The following is a 12,575-nucleotide window of genomic DNA, read 5'->3' as shown; positions in this document are numbered from 1 at the left end:
TGTGCTCTAGAGCCCGTGCACCTAGGGCCCACGCTCCGCAACAAGAGAAGCCACCGCAATGAGAAGCCTGCGCACTGCAACGAAGAGTAGCCCCCACTCGCCACAACTACAGAAAGCCTGTGTGCAGCAACAAAGACCCAATGCAGCCAAAAATAAATAAAACTAAAAATAAATTTTAAAATGCTGTGAATTCAGAACACAATGATAAAAAATTTATTAAAAATCAAGGAACTAATGTAATGAAAGAGGAGAGTCTGTGAAAATATTAATTTGCACTATCATTTTCCCAAAACAACACTGACATTATTTTTCTGAACATAAAGATTATACTTACATAAAAAATTTTAATTACTTGGAAAACTATAAAGAAAGTAAAACTGCTCCCAAAGTCTATCCCCTAAAGGCACCAAGTTACTATTTTGGTAAAACGTCAGACACTTCTCAGCTCTTTAATCTTAGGTGGGTTTTTATTTACTTAACTTTTTATTTAACTATAACCTTCATAAAGACAAGTGTATAGCTCAATGAACTTTTACAAACGGAATACACCCGAGTTACCAGCCCCGAGATCAACAAGCAGAATGCTACTGCTTCCCCATAAACCCTCTGTTCAGCCTGATTCCAGTCACTGTACCTCCCAATGATACTCACTATGCTAACTTCTAAAACTATACGTTACTGTTGTCTATTTTTGAACTTATATATATATATATATATATACTCGTAACAAATGTACCTGGTTCTTGTCTCTCTCACTTATAGGTATAAGATTTGTGCATATTATTACATGTAGCCATAGCTCCTTCATTCTCAGTACAGTATGCCATTGCTTGAATAAATCACAAATTACCCATTTTACTCACAGTTAGTTTTCAGGTTTTTTTTTACTATTATGAATAGGAATGCTAGTAATTATTCACGTGTATGACTTTTGGTGAACATTACCATTGCTATTGGATTCCACCTAAGAGTGGAATCGCTAAGTAATACAGAATATACACCGCATCATTTCAAAAGTGCTAAATGAAATTCTATTGAATAGATGTACTATACCTTTTTAAACCATTATATCATCGATGAGCAAAAATTTCCAAATTTTTGCTATTGTCAACAACTCTAGAATAAATATCCATATGTACTCTGAGTCCTTGTTCAATGATCTCCTCAGGAAAAAAAATCAGAAATTTTCTCTTGGAGGAAAAAAGTGCTGGGAGAAAAGATTAACATATTTTATATTCTGCTATACATTGACCCTTCTCCTAGGTCATTCAGATTTTTAAAAATTTTTGATTTTTAAAACCGCTTTATTGAGGTATAACTTGCATACAATAAAATGGCTATTCTAAAGAGAGTTCAATGATTTTTTTTTTTTTACATTCTCACCAACAAGTTAGGAGCAGAATGGCTGGGTCAAATGGTAAACTTCATATGAAACTGCCGAAGTACTTTCCAAAGTGGTTGTATTATCTCATGTTCCCACCGGCAGTGTATTAGCGGTCCAGTTGTTCCTCATCCTCACAGATTCTTGACACACAGACATTCTAGTGGGTGTGTACTGGGTATCTCATTGTGGTTTTAATTAACATTTCCATGCTGACTGGTAATGTTGAACTTCTTTTTATGTGACCATAGGCCATTCATATACATCTTCCTTTGTGAAGTATATGTTCATATCTTGTCCATTTTTTAATTAATCAGGTTTATTAACTGAGGTACAATTTACATATAAAATCTAATTTTTTGTATAAAACTAAATTTTCACAAATGTATTCAGTACTGTTATCACAACACAATCATGACATAGAACATTTCCCTTACTCTACCAAGTTCATTCATGCCCCTTTGCAGACAATTCCCTCCCTCCCACCCCTACTCCTTAGAAACCACTGATCTATTGATGGTTCTATCACCACTGCTTTATCTTTTCTGGAATTTCATAGAAATAGAACCACACAGTATGTGGTCCTTTGGGTCTGGCTTCTTTCTCTCAGTAAAATGCTTCTGACGTTCATCCACGTTACTGTTTATAATGCTAGTTTGCTTCTTTTTACAACTGAGTAGTATTCCACTGTATGGATTAAACCAAACTTTGCTTATCCAGTCACCAGTTGATAAAATCTGGGTTCTTTCCAGGGTTTGGCTATTATGAATAATGCTTCTATGAACACTGAAGGAGAAGTCACTGTATGTGTGACACACATTTTCATTTATCTTGGGTAAACACCTAGGAATGAGACTGCTGGGTTGTATGGTAAGCTTATGTTAAATTTTTTAACACACTGTGCCAAACTGCTTACCAAAGTGGCTGGATTACTTTGCATTCCCACCAATGCATGGGTTCTGCTTGCTCGAGAAACACGTCAAAACTCGGTATTGTCAGTCTTTTTGTTTTAGTCATTCTAGTGGGTGTATAGTAGTTTCTCACTGTGGTTTTAATTTGCATTGCCCTGAGGAGTTAATACAGTTGAATATCTTTTGTGTTTATCTGGCCTTTATATAGCATCTTTGGTAAAGTGTCTATTCACATATTTCATCCCTTAAAAACAAACAAACTAACAACAAAAAAACACAAGCTGTTTGCCTTTTTTGCTATTGAGTTACAAGTTTTTTATATATTCCAGATGTAAGTCCTTTGCTGACACATTTATCACAAATGTCTTCTCTCATTTGGTAGCTTGCCTTTTTATTTTACTAACAGTGTCTTTTGCAGAGCAGTCATTTTTAATGTTGATGAAGTACAGTTATTAGTTGCCTCCTTTATAATCAATGTTTTTCGTGCCCTAAGCAATTTTTACTTACTCTAAGGTAACAAATAGTTTCTCCTATATTTTCTTTTAGAAATTTTAAGTTTTATACTTAGGTCCATAATTATACATTTCGAGTTAATTTATGTGCACAGTGGAAGTAAAGGTCAAGGTTTATTTTTTTTCATATGGATATTCTGGTGTTCTGGCACTATTTTGTTAAAAAGACTATCATTCCCCTATTGAATTATCTATGTACTTTTATCAAAAATCAATTGAAAAAAAAAAATCAATTGACCATTATGTGTGGGTCTATTTCTGGATCCTCTAGTTTGTACCAATGATCCAGTGATTTATGCTAATATCACATTGTCTTGAGTAGTGCAGCTTTATACCAAGTCTTGAAGTAAGGCAGTGGAGTCCCCCAACTTTCTTCTTTTTTGTCTAAATTGCTTTGGCTATTCTAGGTCCTTTGGTTTTCACATAAATTTTAGATTCAATTTTTAGAAAAGTACCTGATGTGAATTTGATTAGGATTCATTTGAATTTACAGATCCCTTTGGGTAAAGGAAAATACTGAGTTTTCCAATCCATGAACATATTAGATCTTTTCATTTATCTAGGTCTTTAACATCTCTCAGCAATGTTTTACATCATTTTCTAAGCCTGGGTCATACACATATTTTGTTAACTTATTCCTAAGTATTTTATGGTTTTTTTTTTATGATACTGTAAATGACATTTTTAAAATTTCACTATTCATTACTAGTATTTAGAAATATAATTGATTTCTGTACACTGAACTTTTATCCTGCAACCTTTAGTAATTTCACTTATTAGTTCCAACAGCTTTTAAAAAACATTTAGTATTTTCTGTACACGTGATGCTTGTGAATAAAGAGTTTTACTTCTGTCTTACCATTATCAACTGATTTTTAACCTTCCCCACTGCCCAGATTTTCCCCTAATTAAAATTTTAAAGGAAATGGACAATTTCATAACTTTCCTCCAAACCTATCTGTCCAGGAAGACTTTGATTTTTGACACTTTCATTTAAGATATAACGCACTGACCATTTTCCACTAAGCTCTTTTTGCAACTATGTATCGTTTCCTTCTAGGTATTTGAAGTTGTTTATTTTTATCAGAAAAGAACCTTGAAGCAGTAGTTAAGAGAATGGTTGTAATCTATACTTCTGTACTGTGAACATGTACTTGAAATCCTGACATGTGTAGGATCCCAAATTACTTCTTCCAATAAGAGCACCAGGAAATATAGAAAGACATCTAACTACTTAAGGAAAACTTTTATTTTCTTTTTAAGAGCAACTGAAAGAAACAACATACACATTTCAGAAGTAAAATTATAGACAATTTGGGTCTAAGTCAATGATTTCCTTCTCAACAAAGTCTGAGGGCAATTATTGCTAACTGATACCCTTTTTAATGAGCAGTATAATTCTTGCAAATAGATGTTCAAAAATATTCTCTTTTGGGGTTTCCCTGGTGGCGCAGTGGTTGGGAGTCTGCCTGCCGATGCAGGGGACGCGGGTTCGTGCCCCGGTCCGGGAAGATCCCACATGCCGCGGAGCAACTAAGCCTGTGTGCCACAATGACTGAGCCTGTGCTCTAGAGCCCTCAAGCCACAACTACTGAGCCTGCGAGCCACAACTACTGAAGCTGATGCGCCTAGAGCCCATGCTCCGCAACAAGAGAAGCCACTGCAGTGAGAAGCCCGTGCACCACAATGAAGAGTATCCCCCGCTCGACACAACCAGAGAAAGCCCGCGTGCAGCAACAAAGATCCAATGCAGCCAAAAATAAATAAATTAAAAATGGATTTCTATTAAAAAAAATTATCTTTAGCTATGCTCCTTTAAATTATTCTGTTGTGGGGATTCCCTGGCACTCCAGTGGTTAGGCCTTGGCGCTTTCACTGCTGTGTCCTGGGTTCAATCCCTGGTCAGGGAACTAAGATCCTGCAAGCCATGCAGCTTGGCCAAAAAAAAAAAAAGAAAATTCTGCTGTGAATTCATACAAAAGATAAAACACTGTCAAAAATCTTTGTTAAGGGGTCAGGAACTTGAAGTGGCGCTATAAGAATTTGTTAACCTCTACCCTGTAGCAAGGATAGCACATACAAAGAAACATGGACAGATAGGTCCTGGCCTTCATTCTAGGAGGAGGCCCGACCTTGCGTTGCTGTGGATGATGGAGTCAGTAAAGACTTCCCAGAGAAAGTGACATCTGAGAGGAAACCTCAAGGAAGAACAAAGAATTAGCCAGATAAATAAGTGTGCAAAGGAAGAAGAAAGATTGTGGCAAACAAACTAAACAAAACTGGACTGTGCAAAGTCCCAAGGTCAAGAAGGCTGAGAACTTATCATCTGTTCAGAAAATATGAGCAGCTACTATTAAGCAGGAGGAATAAAGTAGCTTAAAGTTACTTTAAGTCTAAAGAGAACTAAAATAAATTTGCAACAAAAACTAAGTTGGCAGGAAGGAGGCGAAGCAATAGGAAGGAGGCCACAGCTCACAGGTGAGAGACAAAGACAGAACAATTAAACACCATGCCTGAGTTTCTGGTTTGAGCAATAAGTAGATGGTAAGTACCATTTACCATGATGAGGAACATAGAAATCAGGCTGTAAAGAAAGAGGAATAAAAAAAGGAGTACCTTACTTCACTTCGCAATGCCACCTTTCCACTTGATACACAGAATACAGAATTATTTGAAGGAGTAACTCAACTTCAGCACTGCTGACTGGACTAGATACTCTGCTGTGGGGGTGGGGGCTGTCCTGCTTAACATCGTGTATTTAGCAGCATCCCGGGCCTCTAAATATCCAAGAGCACCCCCTACTTGTGACACCTAAAAGTGTACCGAGACATGGCCAAATATTCCCTGGGGGGCAAAATCATCACCAGCTGAGGCCACTGATCTTCAGCATTCAAAGAGTATACAACTAAAAACCAAGTTGCATATATGTGCGTATACACATCTTTTTTAAATCTCTTTTCCTATACAGTAAGCTCCTGAAAGGCAAGACCTACGCCTTACACACCTTTGCATTCCTCATGGCATTATTATTACACCTCTGGGCCTTAATTAAATAAGAACACATTAATACATTAAAAAAAATGTTCTTGTAGGCGTGCTTCACTGTAAGTTTCATGTACACTCTGTACATGTGAATCAAGTGGTTAAAACAGGAAGAAAGAAAGCCCTATTTAAATTAGAACTGTAATATGTCCATTTTTCAAATTTGATAACCTAGTATTTACTAAAATCCCACGAAGAATTTGCTAATTTTTAAATTAGAAAACTGGCAATATTTTTAAAGCAGGAAGCAATATAGAAAAATATCACACATCTCACCTGTTGCAGCTGGGTTTATCAATCCTGCAGAACCACTGTTGGCTATCTGTGAAGGAGCCTGGCTTAGCCCGGTGGAGGGGGTTCCTAACCGAGGAAACTGTTGAGAACTCATTTCCACCTGCAGTGCATAGGCATATGGTTATTACTGGATTCTGATATTAGAATCAATGAGAAAGTAAAGCATTTTTAGTACCTACATCTCCCCTTAGAAAAGCAAATGTAGCATCATCTACCTAAAATGATACTTGTGTTCAATATACAGTGCAGAAATGGTGAAAACTGTTTAAGCTTTTGATGTACATAGGTTCAATTAATGGTAAAATCGTTTATGTGGTGCTGGGGGATATTATGACACCGCCCCCCAATACCTGTGGATTGCCACAAAAGTCGGCACTGCATTGTGTATAACATCCACGTGACAGATCTTAACACAATATATATACTTCTGTGTAAAGTTTCAAGGCAAATGGCATGTGCCTTTGAAAGACTTAAGCCTCACACCAAGGTGAACAGAACTGTCATCAGTGTGTCACAGGAGGAATCGGAGGCAGATGCCCTGTCCTAAGAAGGGATCAGAAACCTTCCATCAAGACCTGATCCGAAAGGAATTCTCAAACGCTTTCCTGCACAGGCCTCCATTGACGGATTTCTCCCCCGCCCCTTTCACAGAGCCCCACTGAGCCAAAGGGAACCGAGACCTTCACCACTTTCCCTAAAATCGACCCCCACTCCTCCTTCAGGAGCCGATATCCCCGATACGCCCGCAATCCTGCCCCCACCCTGAAGTCCCCCGCTGAGATCGGAGAACACAGGTCTCCAGACACTCCGGGTCTCTGAGACTCCATCCCTGGGGAGGGGGGCAGGCGTTCTGAGGAGCCCCGGGACCAGTGTGTCCTTTACCTGCCGCCGCCCGCCGCCCGCCCCTCCCGATTCCACATCGCCGGGCTGGGGGTGCAGCGGAGGACCCATCTCGGTGGCAGCGCTGGGCTCCGAGGTCGCGGGGACGACTCGTGCCGCAGCGCGCCTCGGGCCCGCCGCTGTCCAGCCCCGCCGGCCCCGCTCACCCCCGCTGCCCGGCTGCCGCTGCGCTCCAGTCCTCTTCCCCCGAACCTGCCCCTACCTCCCCCGCCCGCCCATTGGCCCCACGCCGGGCGCGTCAGTCCGGGGCCCGCACCAATCCAACGCTGCCTGCGCGCTGAGATCCCGCCCCACCCTCCCGCCGACTGCCAGCCAATCAGGCGCGAGCCTCGCCGGGGCAGCCCAAACCTCTCGAGGCTGAGCCAATGGCAGAGGCAGACAAGCGCCGCAGGCGAAAGGGGCGGGGAGCTCGGAGGCCCCGCCTCGGTCAGGGTCTGAAAGCGGCGGGCGCAGGGCCCGGATGTGGAGAGTCACTTTAAACTGCTCCAGGAGCCAAACTCCCTGGGCCGCCCGCCCGCCCGCGCTCCCCCGGCCTCTCAGCTTCCCCGCCAAGGCCCACGCCCGCCACGCCCCCACGCCCGAATCAGCCCAGCCCTCCCGACGCCTCTCCCTTCCTTGCCACAGGACACCCGGCCTCTGCCGCCGGCCCAAAAGCCGTGCTCAGCTCGCGAAAGAGCTCAGGTTTGCGCCGCAGGAGACGAGGGACCGCTGCCCTTCCCCGGGGACGCGCAGCGGGAAGGACGCTGCAGCCCGGCTCGGCCGCCCCGCCCCCTCGTCTCCTCCCCTCTCCTCCCCTCCGCTCCCAGGCGCCCGTCCCGCCATTACCTGAGTGCTGCGCCGAGTGGCCGCCGCGCCGCCTCGAGCTCGCTCTCGTGCGCTCTCCGCCTGTGGAGCCGGCGTCCTCGGGCTGCCGGACCCGCCGCTGCCGCCGAGGCGCTAGCACTCTGCCCCCCACCCCTCAGCCCAGCGCCGCTGCTTCCGCCGCCGTAACGAGCCTCTGACCCATTGGCTGGGGTAGGCCCCGCCCTCCTCCGGAGAAGCCAGTCACCGCTCAGTGTGAGCGGAGAGCGGACGGGCCTGCCCCTCGGGGGCCGCTGAGGCCTCTGGGAAATGTAGTCCCAGATGCCGAGAGGGCGGGCCTGGGCGGGGCGTCCGGGCGACCGGGCTGGGGCAACACACCCCTTTGCTGTGTAAAGTCGGTTCTGCATTTTCTCTTTGCCTAGTAAAAAGCTCATACCCTTTTGCCTCAGCTGACGCCACAAGGTTTCATTTTCCCGAGGGCGGTGCGGCGCGGGAAAAGGTAATGGAGGCTGACTGCAGCGGGCCGGAGGGGCTGCAGGCAGGGCCGAGGGCTTTCCAGACTGTTCTTGATGTCCCCACAGAGGCCACGGCCCGCAAAGCCTGAGCATCGTGGGAAGATCGGGTGGGCGGAACTGAAGCGACTCTGTCGGGTTTGCGCCCGGCGCGTTGCGTCGGGAGCTGCACACCAGGCCGGACCCGCTCGGGAGCCGACACCTTCGGGTTAAAGCCGGCTCGGAGAGGGGCCTTTGGCGCAGGACTCCCGGCACGGTGCACCTGCTCGGTTTTTCCAGATTACGAAGAAGCGGAGGGAGGCGGTGGTGTTTTGTTGTTTTGTTTGGGGTGGAGGGATGGAGTTTATACAGCTGCAGCAGACTTAGCCAAAGCTGCCGGAGCAGAATCTGAATCTGACAATAGAGTTAATGTCCCCCTCCTCCCTTCCCAGATGGTAATTTAGATCTGGAGTTTTGTGTTAAGAAATAAATGGGGCTCGCATCCCTTCTTCCTGTCGTGCACAGCTGTGTTCTTGCGAGGAAAAGAGTAGCTCGTGGCTACAAGAATGTCTCAAATACCCGCTCTCCTTCCTCAAGGCACTTTCCTTTCTCACACTCTTCCCTTCTCAAATTTCTCCTAAAAGTAACTGATGTGATATACCTTAGCCTCCTCTCTCCTTAGGCAGTCCATTCTGCTTCTGCCACTCTTCTCAGACTGCTCCCCAAAGTTGCCAGTGACCTACTCACCTCACCCAATGGTCCTGGCTTAGTTCTCATCTTGTCTAGTTTACCAACAGTAATTCTTCCTTAAAATGTGCTTCCCTATGGGAAAAGAATCTGAAAAACAATAGATATATGTATATCTATAACTGAAGCACTTTGCTGTACACCTGAAACTAACACAACATCGTAAATCGGCTATGCTCAGAAAAAAAAATTCTTCCCTTGGTCACCAGAACCACACTCTCTCCTGATTCTACTTCTGTCCCTATTAAGTTGCTTTCTACTTCTTCTTTCTCACATATACAGCACTCTCCAGCCCTCTCTCAATGCTCTACTATCTTTCTAACTAGTTTAGTGCACTCTCACAGTTTCAAATACTGTTCTCGAAAATGACTCAATATTTTGTCTGCGTGGTGATAAAGATAACTCAAGATAACTCTCTCTTGAACTGTATACCTACAGTCCCACAAATATGTCTCACAAGCCCCTGAGACTTAACATATCGTACACCTTCATTGATTTGCCTCACCTGTGTACTCCTCCCCCTTGTTTCTGGGTTTGGTTAATGGCATCACCATCTTCTCTGCCTTTGGTTTAATTCTTGTTGGTTTCCACTCTTCCATCTCCCAGGGTCACCCTATGGACCTCTGCACCTCCTTTCCAGTTGCTTCCGTAGCCTCGGCTCAACCTGTCATTAATTCCTGTCTGGATTATACTAACACTGCCTCACTCAAATCTCTTCCTACCCTCAACCTGTCCTCCGCAGAGTTCTTTTTCTAAAGCATTCCTCTGAATCTGTTCTTTCCATCCATGATGTTCCAATGACTTCAAAATCTATTCCAAACCCGTAAACCCAGTTCAAAGGCCTTAGTAATTCAGTCCCTCCTACCTCTCAAGTATGGTTGAGTACTCTCTCAACCATAGTTTCCACCAATTCTCCACACAGCTTGGCTTCCAGGGTTTTGCTCAAGCCTTGCCTTATATAGGCCTCACTCCTCAGCAGCTATGTAGCAGAGTGCTGCCATTTCTACAATGCCTAACTGCAAAGGAAATGATTTATCTTCTCCAAGAAGCCTTCCGTGAAATTCCTCTCCTTCCCCCCCGCCCTACAGAATACTTCCGTGGACACTTCTTCGGTCCCTCTATTATAGTACTAATCTATCTACGATGTATTCTTCCTGGATTAGGCGGAGAGAGAAATTATTCATCTTTATATCTCCCATCAACAGGAAGGATTCAATAAATGTTTGCTGGGTATAATCACAAACACATCCGTAGTACATGAATGAAATCCGAATTTTCCTTAGTTACTAGAGACAGTCTCTGCTTTATTCACTTATGTCTCTAGTCCCTCACGTAGTGGATACTTGAAGGAAAATAGATGTTTCACCTATGGTTGTTTTGCTAGGATTTAGGATTCCCATCCCCTGAGCTTGGCATGCTGAAGACAGCCTTCTTGTACCCCAACCAGGCTGAACCTTCCACACTTCTCAGGTCTTCAAGCCCCCCTGCCAGTTGCGGGGGCTTATTAGTATCTTGGGTTCTTGGAGATAGTGTGTACAGAAGAGAGTTTGGGTGGATTGAACAAAGACACCATCAGGCATAACATCTCCTGTGTGGTTACCAAGAGAACAAATAACTACTGCCCTCTGCCAACAAAGAGAGTAAGTTCTCAATGCAAGTGTCCTGTGGTGGTCAGTCAAATGTCAGTGGATGGTCTGCAAGTGTTGGTGAAGCTCTGTTTGGTCTCTGCTGCTGAACCCAGATGGTTCTCTGCCTGAGCCTGGGTCGTCTAATGATACTGACTCTTTGGTTCCTCTAAGTCCAGATACTCCCCTTGGCCCAACTCCCCAGGCAGGGAAATATAGTCCCCTCCAGGTAACTCATCTGTAAAATGAAAGTACCGTTACTTATCTCAATCTTATTGTGTAGTTGTTAAAAGCTACACACGTAAAGGACGTGAAGCTTTTGAGCTCACTCACATTCATTGTTTTTATTACCTTCTTCTGGTTTATTACCTAGGCCAAACTCAGACTCTGTCTCCTCCAGAGTGTGTATGGTGGACAGACTCTAGGATGACCCCTCATGGTCCCCCTCTTGGGGTTCATGACCTTGTGTAATCTCTTTCCTTTGAATGTGGCAGGATCTGTGACATTCTTCTAATCAATAGAATATGGCAAAGGTGAGGAGATGTCAATTCCTTGACTGTATTATGTTATGTTTAGTTTTTAACTAAATTTGAAACAATAGAGAAACATGATTTCGACACATTCAGGATATTTAACGAGCCAAGTTTTTTAAACTTGTTACAGCAAGTTTAAAAAGATAGTGATTGTCATACGACCCAGCAATCCCACTACTGGGCATATACCCTGAGAAAACCATAATTCAAAAAGAGTCATGTACCACAATGTTCATTGCAGCTCTATTTACAATAGCCAGGACATGGAAACAACCTAAATGTCCATCAACAGATGAATGGATAAAGAAGGTGTGGCACATATATACAATGGAATATTACTCAGCCATAAAAGGAAACGAAATTGAGTCATTTGTAGTGAGGTGGATGGACCTAGAGTCTGTCATACAGAGTGAAGTAAGTCAGAAAGAGAAAAACAGATACCATATGCTAACACATATATATGGAATCTAAAAAACAACAACAACAAGATGGTCATGAAGAACCTAGGGGCAAGATGGGAATAAAGATGCAGACCTACTAGAGAATAGACTTGCGGATATGGGGAGGGGAAAGGGTAAGCTAACCTGCCGACATTTTGATCTTGGACTTCCATTCTCCAGAACCGTGAGAAAATAAATTTCCACTGCTTAAGCCCTACAGTCTGTGATATTTTGTTATGACAGCCCTAGCAAACTATGTACTGTACGTATACTACCTATAGTAGAGTACTGTTTTGTGAAATTTTAGTTTCAGTTGTGTGTATGTGCACTGGGTCTCAATGCAAGATGCATTTCTTATTATGGGTTGTAGGTCAAAATGTTTGAAAAACATTGAGCTGGAAGAAATGAAGGATTTTGCCTCCCAGTTCTGATATAAGCCAATTGAACTAAAACCTTCTACTAGGCAAACCTGGAGAGACCTTAGCTCCACTTTTCCTGGGAAGGGCGCTAAGGAGAAGAAATGGGTTCCTTATGAAAATGACTCTAGAGCAGTGTTCTGGAGTGGAGTCTGTGGACAGAATTTACAGGGGTGTGAACTTGGATAGGAAGAAGGTACATGTTTATCTTCACTAATGTCTACCTGAAAATTACCATTTCCTTCCACTGTAAATAGAAATAACATTTTGGTAATATTAGCAGTACTTGTAACTTTGTCACCAATTAAAATCACGTATATTTTCATATCACATTACACAAACTCTATCTCAAAACGTAAATTGCAACCATTCCCATATTGAAAGTATATTAGTTTGTTATTTAATATATTAATAAAGGAGCACATGTATTATGATGCACAATTTTTTTTTTTTTTTTTTTTTGCGGTACGCGGGCCTCTCAC

The 12,575-nt window shown here is 43.3% G+C and overlaps 1 protein-coding gene across 3 annotated transcripts in view; it reads right to left on the bottom strand.

Annotated features, from left to right (window-relative positions):
• SAP130 (Sin3A associated protein 130) overlaps window positions 1–7,954 on the bottom strand; it is a 75,182-nt gene extending 67,228 nt beyond the window's left edge. For all 3 annotated transcript variants that reach the window (XM_082841625.1, XM_082841626.1, XM_082841627.1), the window contains exons 1-2: window positions 7,866–7,954; window positions 6,123–6,240 (exon numbers count right to left, since the gene is read on the bottom strand). In XM_082841625.1, the coding sequence (XP_082697751.1) occupies window positions 6,123–6,234 (112 nt within the window). In that variant the 5' untranslated portion in view covers window positions 6,235–6,240; window positions 7,866–7,954. The remainder of the gene's footprint in view (window positions 1–6,122; window positions 6,241–7,865) is intronic.
• Window positions 7,955–12,575: the final 4,621 nt, after the last annotated feature.

This window comes from Leucopleurus acutus, assembly GCF_964270905.1.
Source record: "Leucopleurus acutus genome assembly, chromosome: 6".
Classification (NCBI taxonomy): Eukaryota; Metazoa; Chordata; class Mammalia; order Artiodactyla; family Delphinidae; genus Leucopleurus; species Leucopleurus acutus.
Note: the sequence above shows the minus strand (reverse complement) of the source record. Positions and strands in the feature narration are given on the sequence as shown.